Raw genomic sequence first — 22,482 nt, 5'->3', positions numbered from 1 at the left:
GCATAAAGTGGCTCTGGGGATCACGAGATTTTTTATGTAGGCTTTTTTTTTATCAGCTGAGTATCAGTTATAGTTATCATTGAATTTTATATTTGCAAAAATCCATATCAATTAATTCCTAAAATATAGTGTAAAAGTAGCATTCCCCTTCACATTGCAAGAAGCCAGTTAGCTCCACACATTCACGATTCCAGTCATTGTGAGATGATGATGTGATCAAATTATGGTCCAACCAGCTTTACCTGTTAGTACCCATTTCTATTACAAGCTGGGTGAACCCCAGAGCTACCTTATGCAAGGACATGGTCTGGAAAATTTCCACCTGAGGAAACCCACCCCAGGAATTGAACCCGCATCCCCCACATGGCAGTACCAGCTGGACCAATATGGTATTAAGAAAATCTAACTTGGGAAGTCAGAGATTTGCTGGATAGAATGCAATAGACCCAAGTTCAATTCCTGGTCAAGTTTTTTTCACAAAGTTTTCAGTAAGTTAAAAGTTTTGCTGTGTTGGTTGCTGTTATACTCTTTTTATTAGTACTTATTGTTTCAATCCTCGCCTTCAATTTTGTGCATAAGGTTTGCCCTAGTTATTTTCATCTAGATCTATAGATCGACCACAAGGAAAAAAACCTTGGCACGAAAAGTCCCCGCCCAGCTTTCTCTTCTTCCCTCCACCTCGGGCCATAAGGAAGCATGGTCCACTCTCCCCCTCCCCTACTTGCGGGAGTATGGTGCACATGAGTCGCGGGTCTGCGCAGGTTGTTTTGCTTGTGGTTCCACTATAGTTCAGGCATGTCATGTTTCCATTCAAAGAAGTATTGTGCATATTAAAATGCAGCCATAATTTTGCCGAATTTTTGGACAAAATTATGCATTTAGTAAGAACATTTCAAAATATTAATGGAATGTGTGTGTATTTCTCACAAACTTATTCTAAAATATAAGAATTTTTGCCAAAATAACATAAAAAAATCATTTTAAAAACGTCAATTGTGGTAAAATAACATTGAAAATCCAAGCCTGATATTATTTATCAACCTTTTTGGAACGGTAAAAAACAACTTACTGGTGCATTCCTAGTGATATTTCTTCATACATTCATCATAAAAATATACATTAGAATAGTTATAAAAGCTATGTATTGTTTTGAGTGTAATAGGGAATTTTTGTGATTTCCAGGGAAGTTTGGCAGACCAAGGGAAACTGTTGATGCAGGGTTCATTTAACGTGTGGACGGAGAGCAAAAAAGACAGACTGAAGGAACTGAGGTTGAAGCCAATGCAAAGGCACATTTTTCTCTACGAGAAGGCTGTGCTCTTCTGCAAGAAGGTCGGTCGAGATCCCGACAAGGCCACCTACCACTTCAAGCGGTATTTGAAGGTGGGTGTTTTTGCTGAGAATTATTTTTGTTAACTGATCTGTGTTTCTTTTTTGGTACATTTCCTCTGAATGTGCATACAGGGTGTTCCAGAAGTCTACGCTAGATTTCAGTCATTAATAACTCAAGAAAAACTATTGACAATAGGAACTTGAGGATTGTTGCTTGCAACTGGAAATGTGGAAAGTTGTGTTGTCTCTTCACTTTTTTAGTCACCTGCTTTATGTATAGCTAGGGGTTAGTCAAGTCCTCTTACTGCTTTTCCTAATTTGTATTTTGTCTTTCAAGAAAATTACCCATCTCCATGAACTTGTTGTACCAAGATTTAATACTGTTTGCAAGTCTCTTTGGTCCCTCATTCTGAAGTTTCTTTGTGTTTGGATAACAGATTATGTCTCGATAAACCATGCTACATCTCCATTTTTCTGAATAAACGCGCACTCATGGTATTGCTACAACTACTACAGACAGCAGTATACAGAAACTTTTTGAGTTGACAATTGCAATATGAAACACCATAAGTTGCTATCAACAGTTTTTTTATGGTTATTAACAGAGCCTGGATTTTTATGACATGTCATCTTTTTTTCCTCATTGCTCTCAAGTATTAAAATCCTGAATATGAATCTCTGATTATAAAAATGTGAATTTTATTGTGCATTTTTCGTCATATTTTCTATTTTTTAAGTTTTAGGTCATTTTTTCAAGTTTTACATAATGTTTCGCAGTTTACTTTTTCTGATCCTTTTTTTCGTAATTGCAAGAAGAAGAAAAAAGTAATACAATTGCATTCAGTTTCACTCACTCATTTTTAGCCAGGAACTGACATTTATCGCCTTGATGTCTGTAACAATGTAAACAAAAATTCACCATGTGATTGTAGGAACAAAGAAACATGCCATTCGACATTACCTACTGCAATAATTTTGAATAAGTTAAGATTTACTTATTTTTATACTTAACATTCACATACAATTGTCATACCCTGAAATAAAGACAAAATTTTTAGGTCATTATATTGATATTTTAGGTTAATTTATAGATCATTTTTCAAATATTTTTAGGTCATCAAAATCTGGGCCCTGGATTATTAATGACTGAAATCTATCCGAGACTTCAGGAACAAGCTGTACTTTGCTTTATTTTAGTAGCAAGAGTGTTTCATTTCAGAAAGTACAGTTTATACCTAGATCTCTCTCCCTGAACTTCTGTTCGTCTACAGTAGTTTCCAACTTTGTCACTTCCATTGTGTTATGTGGATGGTATTGTATCCAGATTGGACACACAAGTCTGTGAATATATTGAGGCAAGTGTAGAAGCTTCGTGTCAGAATAATGTTGCCATAAATGTAGCATATCAGAGTATGGCTCGAATTCAATACAGGGTGTCCCACTAAAAACAACTTTATTTAATTCGTTTCTGCTGGAAAACTACTGTACCTGGAGTTAAAACTAATGACTCGGCCAGTAAGAGAAATTCACCAAATGTAATGAAATTTTTTTTGCACTTCACCATGCATTCTATTTGTGTGAAAGGGGCAATAGGGTGGATTGTCGTTAGTCTTTCACAAGGGGTAAGCAAACTCACAATTCACAAATGTGTGTTTCTCTTTAAATGGCAATTTTGTAACAACCTAATCTCATTTTATTCCATTCCGCATTATGATCTTCATGCATCCTATTGAAATATGGAATAACTTCATTCTGTATTACCAAAAATGTTCTAACATGTCTTAATGACATTTGTACTATGATGTCACTTTATCTTGTAAGACTTACATGATCCTTGTACCTTTCAGTGTGAAAGAAGGTGAATGCATATTATGAACTAATGTAGTGAGTACCATACCCAGTATTTTCTTAAAAATGATGGGGTTCATGGGGGTTATATTTCAAAGAAGTTGTTTAAAAACCGGGAACATTGCAAACATGTATACTTTATTTTTTACCTTGAATTTTACCTGGAAAACCTAAAAATATATTTTTTAATTTAGATTTATCACCTCCATTATCCCTCCCCCCCCCAAAAATCCTGTAACTGTTCAGATTAATATTCACCTTTTTCATTATTTTCCAGATGTCCCAGGTAGGCCTCACGGAAAATGTTAGGGGTTCCAAAGGAGACCAGCGCAAATTTGAAATATGGCTCCAAGGTCGTCAGGAGGTGTACATTATTCAGGCAACCACAATGGAACAAAAGGAAGCCTGGGTGAAAGAGATTAAGCATGTTCTTTTCGAGCAATTGGAATTCCTGAAGGGAGAAAACATGAAGCAGTATTCAGCAAAAATACAAAAGGGAGCAAGTCTTAATGGAGTACAATTACCTAGTTCCCCCACAGCAATTCACAGGTAATTTTATTGATCACCTGAGATGAAGTACAGCCAACGGCAAAGGAAATAATAGGCAAATTGCCCACTACTATTTTCATTCTTTCTTATTCTTCATCCTGTGTTGTTTTAAAACATGAAATTCTGTTAATACGAAACAGGTGTCCTCTGCTTATTTAAGTTTTTATTTCAATTTATTATTATCACTTTGTGGAATACAAACTTCATGAATATGGGTGGACAATTTGCATAGTGTTTCTTTTGCCATTGCACGTACAGGGTGGCCCCAAAAAGGTAGCAGTATTGTGGTTACCTTTTCTAGTCCAACCTGTATTTAAAGTTACATTTCGACATTTAGTTAGAATTACTAAGAAGCATTGCAACAAAAGAATAGTGAATGTAATTTTAGTTAACATTAATTTTATTTTAGCTAATTTTCTTTTACAAACAATATGCTAATCAGATGTCATGAAGAGAAATATTGTAATGTCTGATTGATAGCAAGTGTCAGGTTGATATTTCACACTCCACTACTCTGTCTAATTACAGTGCCATCATTAGTACATAAAAAATATTGTTTTAATTAAGAACAGCAAGGAGCTTTAAGGTTTTAAGATAAAAAAATGTAAATGTACCGTCCTGCACCACAGTCTTGGCAGTTTGTGGAGGTGATAAGATCAGCACCATGCTCCAGCAGTCTTTATCACCCAGGGGTGCCCCCAGATACCCAATTTTTAGAGGCTAGGTGAACCCCAGAGCTACTGCATGCAGGGACATTGCTGCAAACTTCCCACATGAAATCACCCACCTCAGGAATCAAACCCAAGTCTCACATGTAGCAGTCTTGTCACGAGCCGGAAATAAAATGCTGTGTAATCAAAAACGCCAGCAGTCCCCGGGTAACGAGAAGTCACCGGTGGAGTCTTGATCGAGGCAGTGATGCGCGAAGTGTGTTGCGAGTGACGGTGTTAAGTCGGTCCATTTAAAAGGTTTGGGCGAACCCACTGAGGACACCTTCAATGGACCGATAGAGCACCATGTCGACTGGACAAAATATAATTGATTTGATTACTTTTACAGTTAAAACTAAACTTTCTACAGAAAGGATTTTCTTAAAACCCTAGAACATTTTCGGCGTGACCTAGTGCCATCACTAGAAGGTGGAATAAAAAAGAACAAGTTCAATAAATAATAATAATGATCAGAAACTGCTATGTACATTTCAGGCAACTTGCAGATAGTTTTATGGGTGTACAAATATTGAACATAAGAATTTATGATAATAATTGCCAGAAAATGTAGTAAATCAGCCCATTTTAATGGATTTTGCTCCACCTTCATTTTCATTTTTTTTATGCTGACCCGATGATGCTGATCCTCTTCTGGCATTTTGGTCTTTCACTAGCTCCACAAAAATGCCATGCAACACTTTGGTGGAGTGTAATTTCTTGGAAATTGTGCAAAATTCAAAGTTTTTTATTCTACACCAGTTTTGTGATGTAATTCTTGAATAATTTAAAGCAAAAAAAAAAACTTTGTTAATTGATGCATATAATTAGAGGGGAATTTTAAAACAAGTAGTAATAAATATTTTGAACAATTTTTAATTATTACAATTTTCAAGTATCTGTGTTGGTGGGTATCAGTGAGAATATTCTGCATCAGTTGAAAGTGTTTTTGTTTTTGTTCTAATTTTATTTTGGCTGGCTGTATTTTTATTGCACCTGATGGGTTGTTCTGGGTAGTGTTCTAAATATTTAAGAGGTTTTGATAAGGTGTGTGTTATAAATTTTTATGGTAATGGCATACTGGATCACCATTACAGATTGTGACAATGTTGCCAACCTGATAATTCTATAAACAGTCTGTTGTTATCATCAATACACATCATTCATGCATTTCATTTTCTAAAACTGTATTTTCTTTCCCAAAGTCAAACCCCAGGTGATAATTTTTTGTAATGCTTTCTTCTCTTTCTCTTTATTAGGCCTTTGCGCCAAACAGCTTCCTGGGACAATCAGGCTATGAATAACAATGCCACAGAGTCAAATAGAAGGCAGATTCGACTGCTGAGCTGCGATCCAACCAATGGAGTGAATGAACACTATGATGATGAGGAAGGCTGGAGCTCTGATTATAGCAACAGTGAAGATGATGATGGAGATCCATTTATAGATCATCCAGAAGTAAATGTAAGAACAAAGTGGATGTACTTGTCTAATTTGAAATATGTCTATATTCATATAGAGGAAGTTATATACATATATTATATTAAATCATATATATAATAAATATATTCTCATCTGTTAGATTTGTGGTGCTTTTTAGCTGAGTAAAACTTCCTCCCCCCTCCCTCAGTGCACTTCAGAATTAATAACCACCACTCATCCACCGAAAACTTCCAAGTTCAGCATTGCCACCCATACTGACAGCAATAACAGCAACTTCAACAACTGTGTTGGAGTAGCCATTATCCACCAAAGGGCCTCCCCGATGTCACAATGGTTGCGTCGTCACCTTGTAATAAAGGGGTCCCAGGTTCAATACCCAGTGGAGGAACATAGTGGTTCGCATCCTACTTTAAACTGTAGATCCAGTCCCAATTAGCCTTACCGTGCATAAAGTGGACTTAAAACACCAAACCATTATCCCCGTCAACCAATACATCTTTCAGAAAAGCTGGGAAAGATCCTATATAGCACCCACTTTCCATTGCACACTCTCGCCATCCAGAAAACAGTTTAACACTGATGAAAGCATATCTTTGCCTAATGCCTGTTGATATCTTCTTCCATTATTCAACTAAATTAAAGCTTGATCCCCCTTTTTTTTTTTTTTTTTTTTGCCCCATTGAAAATGTGACCAGGCTGCGAGATAGAAACTTCCATTTAGTGTTGATGCACTGTTTCCATCCATTATATAAAAGGTGTCTCAAAATGATGGGACATTTTGAAACTGTGGTACAGAGTAGAGAATAAATAGGTGCAAGAGATGAAATCATGGAAATGAATAGGATGACATCATATACCGTATTTACGCGTGTATAGTGCGCGTGCGTGTATAATGCGCACTCTGGTTTTGGATGGGTAAAAGTGGCAAAAAAAATTATATCTCATATATAATGCGCAGTACAATCCAGTTTCAAGAAATGGCTTGCTTAGTTGTAGGTTGTAAATCTGTTGTTATGCTGATCGAGAGTGAATGACGTCATACCTATTCAATTGCTCATTCCTTCTTTTTCAATATATATACTTTTTCTTTTCATGATTAATGTAACATTTATACGAGGCACATTCAGGACCTTCCAAATAGCAGTTAGCAGCACAAGATTTCTTCCATTAAGGAATTTACACACTCCATGTACAGGTATTGGGCAAAATAATGGAAACACGAGTCAGAAGTGGGACATATTTTCAATGTGCCTGGTAATACTGAGCACGGCGGAAATCAACCTTCTCTTGTTTGTTGCAGGTAGTATGGACTGTGCACTGACAGTAGAGTGAGGCAGTGTGGTAGTGCACGTTGTTCAGGTGTAGTGAGTGACCAGTATAGCCGACCTGACGGAGTTTGAAAGAGGTCAAATTGTTGGTGCCCGTTTCACTGGAGCATCTGTGAGCGAAACAGCGAAGTTATGCGGTGTAACACGAGGCATGGTCTCGAAAGTCAAGACCGCATACACAGTGCACGGTGAAACAGGGTCTGCTAAGCACAATAGTGGTTGAAAGACGAAGCTGCAGGAAAGGGATCTCCGGACCTTGAAGCATATTGTGACGTTGCAGAAGAAAACAATGGCCTCCAAAGTGACTACAGAAATTAATCAGCACCTAAACACCCCGTGTCATGCAAAACAGTGAGGCGGGAACTGCATCAAATGGGTATCCATTCGCGTGTTGCTATTGCCAAGTCCCTAATAACTGAGACGAGTGCTCGAAGGTAACGTGCATGATGCAATGACCACAAAACTTGGACTTTGGAGGACTGGAAACATGTCATTTGGTCAGACCAGTCCACCTTTAACCTCTTCCCCACTACTGGACGTGTGTTTGTATGGCGAACACCCTCGGCAGCATACGATGTAGACTGTCACCGCCTGACTGTCAAACATGGTGGCGGCTCTATTATGGTCTGGGGCATTATATCATGGTATTCGGCAGCCCCCTTGTCACATTACACAGTCAAGTCTCATAAGCAGTGTATAGAGAACTCTTGGATAACCAGATCCACCTAATGGTGCAAACCTTATTTCCAAACCGGAATGCCATCTTCCAGGATGATAATGCCCCCATTCATACTGCTGGCACTGTTCAACAGTGGTTTCCAGAGCATGCTGATGAGGTTCAACATCTTCCCTGGCCCACCCAGTCCCCAGACCTGAATATCATCGAGCTTCTGTGGGCTGTTTTGGAATCCAGGGTTCGGCGTCGATTTCCACCTCCTTCGTCTCTACCTGAGCTGGAGGCTGTGCTGCATGAAGAATGGCTTCAAATTCCACTCACCACCATTCAGGACTTGTATCAATCTATTCCGTCCTGAATCCAAGTTGGATTGCATGCTAAAGGTGCCTCAACACCGTATTAATACATGATGTTCCGACTTCCACAGGTGTTTCCATTATTTTGTCCAATACCTGTATGTCATATTATTTGTCCAATAATACATTTTAATTTTTATTATCTTTTTCCTTATGTTTTCTTTCATCCAAAGTACCATAAAAATCAGAATGTTCCTTCATTTTTTGATGAACTTATTTCAACCGCATTTCACATTAGTGTCGTTATCTTGTATGGAATAATGTTTCCATATTCAGAAACTGCAGGATTCAAGCTTTACAAAGATATATAACATGATAGGGTTCCGTAAACATGAAAAATCAATGCAAGTGTCCCAAAATCATGTAATGACTCTGTACGGTTTCATGTTGGTTGTCTGAATTATTCCATGCATAATACGCACAAAAGTTTTTGGGGGCAAAAATTTTGGAAAAAAGTGCGCATTATACATGAGTAAATACGGTAATTGGATAGGTTTATGGGTTGATGATGAGGACCATTTCTGCACAAACATTCCTGCAGTCATCAAGGGACAACCTGTATAACTCAATGTAACATGTCCACGGGAATCTAGGTGATTATATCCTCATAGATCCTTTCAACTCAACCTTTTACAACTGAAGAATTGCTCAGATTCCTGTGGACATGAAACGGTCCTCATCGTCAAGCCGTATACCTACCAATCTTTTCAGCAGTATGTAATTATATAATGACATCCTATGCATTATTCATTTCCAAGATTAGATCTCTTGCAACTATTTATTCTCTTCTCTGTATCGTTTCAAAATGTCCCATCTTATTGAGACTCCCTGTATATACCTTCTGTGAATGGTATCAATGAATCACTGAAATCAACAGGCCACTATAAAGTAATTTTTCACAAAGGATGCATGGAATTATTATATATTTGTGTAAGAAGTAAAATAAAAATTTTCCAGCATAAGATACTATGTTCAATCCCATTCAAAATACTGTGAAAACATAGTGACCAAACCATGTAAAATATTCAACATAAGAACAAGAGTAAAAACCAGAAATAAACAAAATGTAATCATTTAACTTAGAAGAGTGGGCTCTTTCTACATTTTGCAAGAGGTGGGTACATAAATTTTAAAATTAGATTTGCAAAAAAAAATCTGTGTTGCCCACAAGAAACAGATAATTGCGAATGTTTTAAAATAGATTTTTATTTACATGTTTTGTGAAGAGTGACCTATAATATTTTAAAATTCTATGTGAACATAATCGACTAATTAAAAAAATAATATCAATAATGATTTGATTCCAAATGTTTTATAGCACTTTATGCCTAAAATTGATAAATTATGCATATTTGCAGGTTTTTTTAAAGTAGCATTTTCTTATGTCATGTTTCCATCTTTTGTGAAAAAATTCATTCATTGTAAAAGAGCTTTAAATATTTGTAATAGCAACAATAACTATATTTACACAATAGATGTACTTGTAATGTGAACAGAAAGCAATTGACAACATGAATAGAAAAATATAAAAGGTAATTGAACATTTTGGGCAAATAATGATGATTTTCATCCTTGATTTTCCCAAAAGATTTATGTGAGGTGTAGTCATTAGCATACCTAATTTTACAGGGTTCATCTAATAGATTTGTGGTTTTGGCAGACTACAGTGCAATGGGTCCATCTGAAGTATCCATGCGAGATGGCGAGGTGGTTGAGCTCCTTAAAATAGGATGCGCAGGATGGTGGTACATCAGAGTGCTAGGTAAGAAACTTGATATTTATTGTAATGTGTTTAATTCTTCTTGTGTGTAGTTTCTTTCTTTATACTTGATGATTGTTACAAGATTCTTCATGTAATGTTTATGGGAGAATACCCACTCCCTTCCTCATTTACTTGTAAAGATGGCCAATATTGGCTATGGATTTGCCTATTTGAATTTCATAAAAATTTTGCACAATTGTGCCTCAAAATGCCTTCTGACAGTTTTTTGCTCATTCACACTACTCTATGCCATGTGAGGTATTCTTTTATTTCATAATGTTCCCTCAACAATTTCACCATATCAGTCACAATCAGCCTCATAACTAGTCAAAAATAACAGAAAAGCGACATAAAGTTGAAAAAAAAAATTTGAATTAATAAATGTGAAAATGGCCAAGGAGAAAATGCCTCCTCGATGTTGAAATGGTAAGACATTCACCTTGTAATCAAGGAGTCTCGAGTTTCATGCATGGTGGAGGTCCATAGTGGTTCGGATCAAACTTTAAACTGCAGGTCCAGTCCTGATTAGTCTGTAAGTTATTTAGAAACATCGCTTCAGTTGAAGACACATGTTCCATGCAAGACAATCTTGCAGACATTGAATGCTGATGTCAAGACTGGAATCTGAAAATAAATCCTGAAAAATCCGTTTTTATGAGGTTTACCCTCAAATCCAATTTTACAACACCATCCTATAGATTATGCAACAAAATCATCCAGGTCGTACAACAGCACAAAGATCTTGGAATCATTTTCGACAGCAAACTCACTTTCAGCCACCATATAGGTTACACAACTTCGAGAGCCATGAAAACCCTTGGGCTAATTTACAGATATCACACATGTTTCTGCCCTCAAACCCTACTTTACAATGTGCATCGTACCTATTCTTGAATATGGTTCCTGTATTTGGTCAATGGCCTGTGTTAGCAATATAAAGAGAACAAACAAAGTGGTAAATTTCTTTATCAGAATAGTCAAACATAGATGTCCAGCCCTTGCAAACTTTTCCAAACATGAAATTCTATCCACTCTTCAAATTCACGATCCTTCCCTTCGCCGTCAAGTTTCAGATCTAACATTTATTTTCAAAATCATGAATGGACAACTTTTCACTAACGAACTCGTGCCACATCTTCACATCCTGATCCCAACAGCAAATGCAACAACTTCTTTTACACAAAAGCCTCAAGGCTATCCCTAGAACAAAGGTCATTTCTCTATAGGCTACAAACACGGTACAATACACTAATTGATCCTCCAGGCTTCCATCTATCTAAGCAGGCTTTCAGAAATGCGTGCATCAAGCAGCTGAAAGGAAATTAATATTTGTTATACCCTAATTATTGTTTTATTATTATTTATTATTTTATTTTATTATTCTTGTTACATATGTGTGTGTGCTTCTCATTTGTTAATTTCTATTTTTCTCTCTGTTGATATGTGATATAAAATGGATTCTCTCTGTATTCAGGATTTCTCAAATAAATAAAAAAAAAATATCTGTGCATAAAGTGCACCTAAAACAAACACTTTGAAGAAAGACTATTCAGCCCTTTTATATAGTCCATTTTAATCACTTTTTATCAGTTTTAGTGCCTATGTTTCTGCCTATTGTTCATGTTTTAATGCCTATAAATTTCCACCTTAGTTATAACAGTAGGAGAAATGTAATAATTTAACTCAATTTTTTAAAAAAATACAATGAATCTTATCAATAATGTTTTGATGTACCATATAGAAAGTTGTTGTTCTTAAAAGTTCGCATAACCACTTCTTGTAGATGCAAAATAATCTACCAGCACTCTACACTAGCCAACCTCGAGGTTGTATATTTTGGTGTAGCTTCAGAAATTTCTGGGAAACCAGAACGAAATGTCGCAGATAAAATAAAAACCACTAAAAATAACTGTTAGATTATTTTGCATATATAAAATCTTGTTAAAAGTTACATTGTTGGACTCTAACAACTGTATTAACCGTGAAATGAGGAATTACTTTTATTCCTTAAATATTCAGTTATGAAAGGTAAAATGGGTTCCTCAGAAAAGAACATCACCTTAGTGTCTGAAGTCTCTATGTGAAGAATATAGAATCTGCATCATTGGGATAGAAGGAAAGGACGGGCTATGATTTTGCATGCACATACATGCATATATACAAGGGCTGGGGCATAAGTCATGGCAATTATATTTTTTCTCAAAGTTAAATGGTGGTACCATAATATGATTGTATGTACTGGAGAATATAGCACTACATGACAGTGTGATGAACGGTTATTGTACAGAGGGCAGTGGTAATTCTTTGTCGAGTCAACCACTGTTCCACAGCATGAACAGAATTCGTGTATCAAGTTAGCCGTTCTTTGGGACAGAAATACCAGAGAATGCTACAGGAAGCTGGTGGAAACTGAAGGAATAGTATCCTACCATATTATGCACCTCTTTTGTTCTTGTAATGCTACTGTATACTTTCAGACTTGTAAAACACATGTGGCACAATGCTATCTTTAAGGATGCTGTGCTCGTTTACCCTATTCTACACCTGGGACACATGATCTGCATTATTCATACATTCCACATTACAATACACTGCCCCATTCCATTTGTATATTTCGGAATTTTCGTGCAGATCCGGTATTCTCACAAAAAGAAATACATAGTTACAATGACTTATGATCCAACCCTCATATATATTTGGTAAGCGTGATATGTTCCTGAAATATATAAAATATATATGTTGTGAAAATTATTTAATTAGGGTACTTTTATAGTATATAATGTGTGTATTTGGCTATTCCTAAGTGATTGAGTACATTATAACCATTTGTCTGTCATATTCAGCGTATTTTTGCCTTCTCAAGAAAAAAACAACTTTCTTTAACACTGCTAATTTTGAAGTGGGCTGAAGTCAGTCTGAGTGGAAAGAAGCTTTTTTCTAGGTATAATGTTTTTGTTGATTGGTGTAGGCTGTCATTTACATTTGAAACTTTGTACATGACAACTCAGGGTTCATAAAGTGAACCAACAAGAAGTCCATGAAAATATCCGATTGATATTTGAAATAAATAGTCCTGCGATACTTTAAAATCTTTTATTTTCACTTGTTTTACTTTTATTCTTTATTATTACATAAATAGTTTACTTCATGAAGTAAGCTACATGAGAAAAAACAACTTATTAATTATAATTTATATTGTTATTAGGACATATCCCTGAAACACCCAAGGCATCTTCTCACATTTGAAGATTTTACAATTAGTATTAATTTAAAAAATCATATATATAAATCAGTGTTACTTTGAATTTTTTCAGGTTCGCAACATGAAGGCTGGGCCCCCTCTGCATATCTGGAGCATGCAGGGAAGAAAGCTTCCAGAAGTTCTCCATCGGTAAGCAGCCAGGATAGTGGAATGGGAAATGGTAGTGGACTTCGCCATGCTCCAAGCCGTACAAGCGTAACGTCTAATATTAGTCAAGATGGCTAACAGCAGGATGCGAGTGTCAGGGGTTCATGGTGCTAATGCTATCCCTCCTCAAGTGTAAGACACAAACCTGTGATCTTCGTTTTACCAGTACCTAATTACATTTAATCTTGCTTACTAGGATTCTCTGTACCATGGCGGTGAAAGAGAGAGAAGAACCTAGTGTTTGGTGAAAGAACTGTAGACCAAATATTTATGTACGCTTAATCGGAAGTGGCAAGAGAAATGTGTGTATGAATCCTGTACTGTCCAGTAACAATCAAGACTATACATGCATTTGCTCAGACAGGTATTTAAAAGTTCTGAAACATGTTTGTCAGTTTCGTAGAAGATTGGTGTTTTTTCAGCAGACTGAGAAAGAATACTGTAAACACAATGCCAAAACTTCACAAAAAACATTGGATAAATGGGAATGTTACTGTAGCTATTACAAGAATGGTGTGTTGTGTATATATATATATAATTCTGTGCTGATTTGTGGGTTGCTAGAGATGAGGAAGAATCAGGTCAAGCCAGTTCTGAAGATATTTAATATCCAACTGTTGCAGTCAGTCTGTATTCTATTATGCTCTTAACAGTTATTATGGTTAAACAATGTTAAAAAGAAAACTTTAAATAAGACCTCAATGTCAATTCAGCCATGAATTGTCAAGTTAATTGAGCTTGAGTTGATTTTTTAAGAAGTATCGTATCTTAAGAAATGCAACACATAAAATTGTACATAATTACGAAGGCAAGTAAAACAAAATTGTTTATATAAAGAACTGTGTATGTAGAGCATGCATTTAATGTCATGCTATTGTAGTTTTTTCCACTTTAATAATGGACTTCTCTTCTAAAGGAAATTGTTGCTGTTGGAATTTCATATTCCCTGTCAGCTGCAGTTGTTTTCTTGAGCATTGAAAACATTGAAAATCACTTTGTTGTGTAGCTATGTTAATAGTTGCATCTTGTTACAGCATGTGTGCATAATTTTTATTGAATCGTGCAAAAAGGAAAAAGAAAAATAATTGTTTTGAAATATGTACACTACAATAGCAATTTCAGTAACTGTTTACCTGAGGTTAGTGTACATAATATTTAATTTGCATACATACCAATGCTTCCAAGAAGTATTTGATAAAGTTTAACACACTAGGTTGTGTGTTCTGAGGAAGTAAATTGTCAATAGCTGTAAAAAGTTACTGCACGATCATTGATATTTTGTACTTTAAAAAAAAATTGGATTTTGTAACATTGTTTTTTACAGACTAAACATTTAATATGCCAGTGTACATCTTTGTAACTGCCCAGTACAAATGTTGCATTTTGTTCAGAGTGATTTTGGTATGTATAAGATTTTTTCTTTCTATACTCAGGTTAGAAAAATTGGTTCCCTAAAAAAAAGGAAAAAACAACAAAAAGGAAAGAAAAAATATATTTCATTCACTATTTTTTTGAAATTATGGAAATGGAATGTACAGAAGCCATGTCTGTTAAAATCTTTAATACATACAGCATATACCCAAGTCATTTATTCAAAAATTCTCTAGCGTTTGCCAAGTATTGTACATATGTATATAACCTATCGTGAAAGATACAAATGGGTGCGGATTATGCAAAAGAGTAAAAAAGGGGGTGTAAATAAGTACAATGAGACTGATGTAAAGCATTTATGAATTTTTGGAAAGCTTCAGTGTGTGTGTGAATGATTGATGTGTGATTTTATGTGTGTGTCTGAGTGAGATTGAGAAAACAACTTTTCATTTTAAAAAAGTAACCCAGTATAACTTGGTATATAATAAAGGAAAGAGAAAAAGAAGTGAACCTGTCCATGCTTTTCGAAGAAAGAAGAAACAAAGGAAACATCACGTGTAACGTTTTTCTCTTCAACATAATCAAGAAAAATTTCTCCCTTCATCCAAGGCTTATGCTGTCAGTTAACAATGTATATTCCAAAAGGATTGAACCAGACATGTATCCTTGACAATACAATGAAGCTTTATGTACAAAGATTGTACTAATGTAAGTTAATAAAAAATCTCTCACTTTGACATAAGAACAGTGAGTTTACAAGATGAATGTTTGTTCCTTTTCTGATTTATTGACTAATTTATTGTCTCTGTGTAGTGTTGATTGAGGATGTAATTGGAATACATACAGAACACATTGATGCTGTTTGAATGAACATTGCTCAACATGCAGTTCAATTGTTACTCACCTATGCTTGCTGCTTGAAGTGAAAATTGCCAGACCCTGTGGCCGAGCGGTTACCACATAGCACTGCGATGCCAGGGTTCGAATCCCGCTCGGGCTTGGTTGTTTGTGAATGTCCATTCATCAATTTCATCATTTCATCACTCATCCCCATCTTCGCAAATTAGCCAAGAGGCACAAAAAGCGAAGTAAAATAAACTAAATCAATCAATCATGAAGTGAAAATTGTTAGCTAGGGGAATGTTTGCTCTTGAATATTATATTATATATACTGTATTTTATTTATATTTATATATATTATATTCTGGTTTAATCTTTCTTCTTACACCGAAGATGCAGCGATAAAGTCTGCGAAAATTCTAATTCTTTCACTGTCTGGTTAGTGTTTCCTTTCTCCTTCTTTGCTTTTTATTTAGCCCTTTTGACCCTCCTTGCTTTCATCTATTATATATATTATATATATATATATTATGAGCATATCAGCACATAAGCCCATTACACAATATGAGGATAAGCACCTTAAGTAAAACAAAATTGACAACAGAACCCTAACATGAAAATACAATATGTCTGTTAAAAACGTAAGTCACTCAATTTTTTTAAACTAATTCATTCATTTGTTACTTAAGAACTAAAATCATACTGAAGAGATTTTCTCGGGATATCAATCAGGTGATTTCCAAATAGGCTTCCAAGAGCTAACATCACTCTCATTTTCATGGATTGAAGATGAGGGTGACATTAGCTCTCAGAAGCCTATCTGGAAATCACCTGGTTGATATCCCAAGAAAACCTCTTCATCATTCGCTGCCAGGAAAGCTTCAAGTAAAATCATACCGTGACGGAGGATAAAAAAATCTCCTTAGCTATTAAAAGGTGTGGCTGTAAAGGGGCACTCAACACACAAGGACAAACACAGTCCTACAGAGGATTATACTGGCTGTAGTCCAGATGCCAGAGCCTCGTTATCCTGCAAGAAGCAGTTACCGGTACTATGGAGAAGTGAGGTTGACTTTTAAGTGCCTTTTCATAAGGGCACCCCCCTTATATCCCCATTTGCTCTTGGGGCTACGTGGTTGGATGACCCTATGTTTTAACAGCCCCATCCTACTTTGAGCACTGTCTATACTTCCCTGGCTAAATATGTGGAGTTATCGACACAACTCAGCAACAAAGGTGCAAGCTTTGAATCTTGCCTAGGTGAAACCTCCACCCCCTTGAACCTAAGGATCAATAATCATCGCTCCTCCACCCAAAACTTCAATTTCACAGTTGCCATCCACACCAACAGCCATAACACCACCTTCAATAACCGTTGCCATCATCCATCTTTTACCCCCCACTCTGACACGTCTTTCCGCAGGCAATGGGAAAGGGCCTACATAGCAGGCATGCATGCCACTATACCCCCTGGACTCGACCTAGCCAACCAGTAACCCTTTCCTCTCCTCCCCAAAACTTCCCACCCACCTTGCAGTAAACACTGGTGAAAGTACTTCTGTTTCCTATCGACTATTTCTGGCAACACTGACGGTAGAGATGCTACGGTCAGTATTCTGTGCCTCTACTCTATGTGATTCCGAACTATCTTTCTTCTCCGTTGAAAATGCGACATATATTGCAAAATATCGAACTATTTCTCTTCGTGTGTTAAGTGTTTACTGTCTCCTTCATCATTTGTATTGATCCGCCCTTCTGGCACCTTTTCTCATCCTATTCCTGTATATACCTGGCGAGTTTTTTTAGCTTGACACAATGAAATATCTCAAAGTACACATCTGATCAAAAAAAAGTTCTGAATAAAATGTGTTCATCACAAAGGGGCTCATCCAATGATGCCAAACTCCACCCCCAAACCACCTCCTGGGGGTGGAGCAAGGGGCAACTTTAAAATCTCAAGTGGGAACCCCCATTTTATATTGCAGATTCGGATTCTCCAGACAAAAATACATAGGTTTTGTCTTAAACTTGTTTGTGCATTTGTGATAGATTGCACTGTAATCGCAAAAATGAAATATTGCAGAAATGGCAAAAAATTCACTTTTAATTGCAAAATGACGTGAGGCATGTTGAATTTTCATAAGAAACTGCATTTAGCATAACCCAGGAACAACGACGTGGACGTAGCAGTATTTTGTTCCCATCGGGGTGCTTTTTTAAGGTGAGTCCCCTCGCCTATCACCATCGGGATGCTTGTTTTAGGTGAGTCCCCTCGCCTCTCACAATCGGGGTTTTCGACACTCCAATAATGCATGTTGTGTCGATTAATCGTACCGTGGTTTGTAAAAGTCGACTCATCAGAGAACAAAACTCGAGTAAAGAAATTGGGGTCTCCTTGTATATGCTGAAGCACCCATTGACAGAATGTCACTCGGTTCTGAAAATCATCGCCATGAAGTTCTTGATGCAACGAAACATGAAACGGATGATATTTTCTACGCTTCAGTATTTGGCACACAGTAGTCTGTGAAATTCCCAATTCACGACTTATTTGTCGAGTACTAACGTGGGGGTTATGAGCCACTGCAGCTAATACCACAATTTCATTATTTTCTACGGCAATTGTTCTTCGGCGATTCCTTTTTTTTGGTTGTACAGTTCCCTCGGTGGAGAACTGTTGAACAACTCTGCGAAAAGAAGCGTGCGATCGCACCCGGTCTGGAAAACGTTGAGCATAAAGAATCACAGCATCACTGATATTCCTGCCACTTTCTCCATAAATGTTCACCATTTCAATTTTCTCTTGCACCGTTATAGCCTGCATTATAACCACTAATGGAGTCAAGGAAGAAAAACACTACATCCGTCCTCTTCTTCAGGCTTCGTGGCAGATTATGCCGTGTCTGTTTGACTAGGAAACAAGGTCAAATGGTCTTTAGGAGAAAACATGCGGTCTTCAAACATGCTCGGCAATCGGTTCAAAACGTTGTTAACCACTTATAAAACTGTAAAACGTTGAAGATTTCAAAGCTCCATAAAAACCTTTGACCATGTGAAAATAAACAATCTCACTTCCGCGGAATGGATCGTCGAGTTAGTCGTCTTCACAGCTAATGATGTGCTGCCGATGGCTGGTACTGGCCCCACCCACTTGCTTCCTCCCTCCCCCCTCCTTTTCCCCGTTACTCCTGCATTATTATGTCATCCCTCCACCTTGGAACTCCTCTATCATCATGAACGCTTGTGTCATTTCTTCCGTTACATTAAAGCCTATTTGTTTTTATCTTCTTCCATTTTTTTTAACATCTTTACCCATCTTTCCTCTACATTCCCTTTCTTCAACGTTTTACAGTTTTATAATTGGTTAACCTCGTTTTTAACAGATTGCCGAGCATGTTTCAGGACCGCATGTTTTATCTTATAGTGCCACACCCATATCTTTGCCGTTGCGTAGATACGAATTTTCGTTTCGTCTCCCTCTCTCTTAGCATCACGTGTTCTACCCTGCTCTACAACCTTCGCTATTGTTGCCATATTGTCATTCCATTCCTGGACACACTCGCACAAACATAATTGAAAACAATTGAATAGCGTTCCAGCTCGCGGTTCACACCGTTCGGCAGGGACGGTAATGTGGCAATATAGCACGGCGTAGTGGTTGCTTCTTTTATGCAGTGCATGTTCATTGGCTAGCTAGTAACTAGTGTTGCCAACTGTAATAATGAAGCACTATTTCTGTCACGGACGGGGAAAGGCAGATAAAGTGGCGGTGAGTTTTGTTGGATTGGAAGCACCATATTTTTATTTTATACTAAGTATTTGACCGGTTTAACGTTGTGTGAGGGTGCTTCTGAACTGTAGACAATTTACCTTACTCATAGATAGCTGTGTTCAATGTTATCTACTGATTATAATCAGGGCTAGGATTTATAGGTATATACATACTTTTAGTTTGACGAAATATCGCTGAAATTTTGTGATATCTTTGTGAATAGTAATGTTTGTAGTGATTTAAGGTACATTTTATTGTCAATATTTTTCCATATTTCTACCTTTAATAAATACTTACTTCTACATATTTAAGGAAAATATATTTAATTTTACATATTTCAACAGGTTTAATTCACAAATTGTTCATATTTCATAATTGTGGAATTTTTCAAAATAAATAAATTATGTGGCTCCAACAGATTTCAACTCTTGGCTCCAGCACATGTTCTTGTAGAAATTGCATAGAGGAGGCTGTCATTGCTGCTTAATGCAATGCATATTGTTTTCTGTGTTAAAATTGCCATACTTTAATAGCAGGGCCGGCGGAAGGGGAGGGCAAACCATGCCACCGCCCAGAGCGGCAAAATTTGAAGAGAAGAAAAAAATAAGCCTATTGAAAACTGTGGTCGAGCAAGATATTCTTTTGCGCTTAATAGTATTGAAATAGCATAAGAAGTCTCATTATTTATTTTATGGCCGAGTCTGCTGCCACGCACGTGTCAGCAGTAAGAATAAGCTTCAAATTTGCTCCTGCCACGTAATTCGTCTGCTAAGAGGATGTTACAAATCTTAAGAACAGATTTGAGACGAGAGAAATGCAAATTTATGATTAGTGGGAATGAATGTACAGGTAATTTAGAACCTTTTTCTTTAGAAAGCATTTAGCGATATTATTTTAATGCTAACAGAACCTAACCTAACTACGAGAGCATTTATGTTTATTATTAGAAGAATGCTAAGGGACATAATCTTAAACATTTTTGTGAAAGTAATCGCTACAACTTCACAGTATGTATTACAGACGTAATTGCATACATAGCATGATGAAATCATGATAAGACAAAGAACGAGTCTGCTGTCACGCGCATCTTTTTTGAGATTCCAGCAGAAAAAGAACGTGGCAGCAGACACTACCTTATTTTATATTTTGATGTTTTACTTAGAAATATATTGATTTTCAATTTCCCGTTGCTGCGTAACGGGGAGGGGTGGGGGTTCAAAATGGAGCGGCGCCGCCACCAGCCAGGGAGGCAATATGACCGGCGCCGGCCCTGGTTCATAGCAAAAGAAAAATCCACGCAGCTTATCGTGTAGTGGCAGTATATGTACTTGTTATTGTTGTGGAAGCCGGCATCATTTGTAAATGTACAACAAAGGCAACCGACTGTCACCGATCACAGAGAGGAAATAATATTACTGCTTGAGGAGGAGTGTTGTGGTCCAGTTGTCGTGGTTTAACACGTTGGCATGCTATTATCTGCCGTTGCAGTTCCGTACCAGTGTATACGGGTTTTGGGAGTGAACAGTTAGAACACCACCAGTGCATTAATGCAATGAAAAATAATATATTTTTTTTTATTTTGTTTGAAATCACTCAAATAAGGAATCGTATGAAGAAGTCTTCTTTGCAGCATTTTTGGTAATTTTACGTATGTGTTAGTTCATATTTTGCACATTTTTAGTACATATGTATGTAGCTACATACAAAGCCACTTATTAGTACATATTAATATCCTAGTCCTGGTATAATGCATGACGTTTAAAACTCAACGTTAGATAGACCTGAATTCTCTAATTTCTTTGTTGTACGTAACAGCTGTGCATCGGCGCACTGCAGCGATTTTTCTATCTGCTCCATTAGCAACACTGCTTCTTGAGTTGTATCGCGCATCGCACGGCAGAAATATCTGTGCTGGACTCTACAAACCATTACACCTTGTTTCCTCGTCAAACAGACACGGCATAATCTGCCACGAAGCCTGACAAAGAGGACTGTGTATTACTCGAGAATTGCGCCAAATCTTACTTTTTGCGATTACAGTGCCAGCTATCACAAATCCAAAAAAAAACAGTTTCAGACAAAACCTACGTATTTTTGTCTGGAGAATACGAATCTGCAATAAAAAAAATGGGGGTTCCCATTTGAGATTTTACAGTTGCCCCTCGCCCCACCCCCAGGAGGTGGGGTGGGGGGTGGAGTTTGGCATCATTGGATGAGCCCCTTCGAGACGAACAAATTTCATTCAGAATTTTATTTGATCAGATGCATCCTTTTCAAGATATTTTGTTGTGTCAAGCTAAAAATATATATATGGATAAAAGCAAGGAGGGCCAAAAGGGCTAAATGTAAATCAAAGAAGGAGAAAGGAAACCCTCACCAGACAGTGGAAAAATTCAAAATTTTTGCTAGCTTAGTAGCATCATCGGTGTGAGATTACATATATATATATATATATATATACAGCTTTCACACAAATGTTGTTGTTGTTTAAGCACATGTTAATTACATTTCTACCTAATATCGATATTTGTTCAACAATATACAGGGTGGCTCAATAAGTCACTTAACACCCCCAGTACAAGGCCACTGCAGCATGGAACGTGAAAATGGCGATGACCAATCGTTGCCTGGCCAAGGGTGAACCACATTGACGTCACCCGCATGGTCGGCAGCCATCTTGATGTCCGCCATCTTGAATTCAACTTCAGAAATTTAAATGGAAAGGGGGTCGTGCGACATATCAAAATGGGCTAGAATTTTACCAGGAAAACAACTGTGACATTTGTTTTCACCTAACTTTAATTTTTGCAGAGTTAGCAATACCACAAAGTTATGGCTCAATAAGTCACTTAACACCCCTTCAATGTGTTTTTCAAGAGCGTTGCATGCTTTAGGCCTACAGTGCTGGACAGGCACGCATCCAGGAATTCCTTTCTGGGGGGGGGGGCCTAAACACCATTTTTTAAAGGGAATAGTAAGAACCTCACAATTGTATGTTTAAGACTAGTGGCAATTGGGTTCCAAAACAGGAAGGGCGGAGGGGCGGTGCAAGGAAAGTTTACTTTCTCTTGATAGACAAGGCTTAACAT

At 37.0% G+C, this 22,482-nt stretch overlaps 1 protein-coding gene across 4 annotated transcripts in view; it reads left to right on the top strand.

The window, feature by feature from the left end:
• Positions 1-15,535, top strand: part of LOC145981962 (guanine nucleotide exchange factor DBS-like) — a 531,521-nt gene extending 515,986 nt beyond the window's left edge. For 3 of the 4 annotated variants that reach the window (XM_083115466.1, XM_083115465.1, XM_083115468.1), the window contains 5 exons: positions 1,183-1,383; positions 3,458-3,729; positions 5,696-5,900; positions 9,869-10,001; positions 13,316-15,535. In XM_083115466.1, coding sequence (XP_082971592.1) covers positions 1,183-1,383; positions 3,458-3,729; positions 5,696-5,900; positions 9,869-10,001; positions 13,316-13,488 — 984 coding nt within the window. In that variant the 3' untranslated portion in view covers positions 13,489-15,535. The remainder of the gene's footprint in view (positions 1-1,182; positions 1,384-3,457; positions 3,730-5,695; positions 5,901-9,868; positions 10,002-13,315) is intronic. The other variant, XM_083115467.1, reaches the window with a different exon arrangement.
• The last annotated feature ends 6,947 nt before the right edge of the window (positions 15,536-22,482 follow it).

This window comes from Lepisma saccharinum, chromosome 30 (genome assembly GCF_977018435.1).
Source record: "Lepisma saccharinum chromosome 30, izLepSacc3.1, whole genome shotgun sequence".
Classification (NCBI taxonomy): domain Eukaryota; kingdom Metazoa; phylum Arthropoda; class Insecta; order Zygentoma; family Lepismatidae; genus Lepisma; species Lepisma saccharinum.
This window is presented reverse-complemented; position numbering and strand designations above follow the sequence as displayed.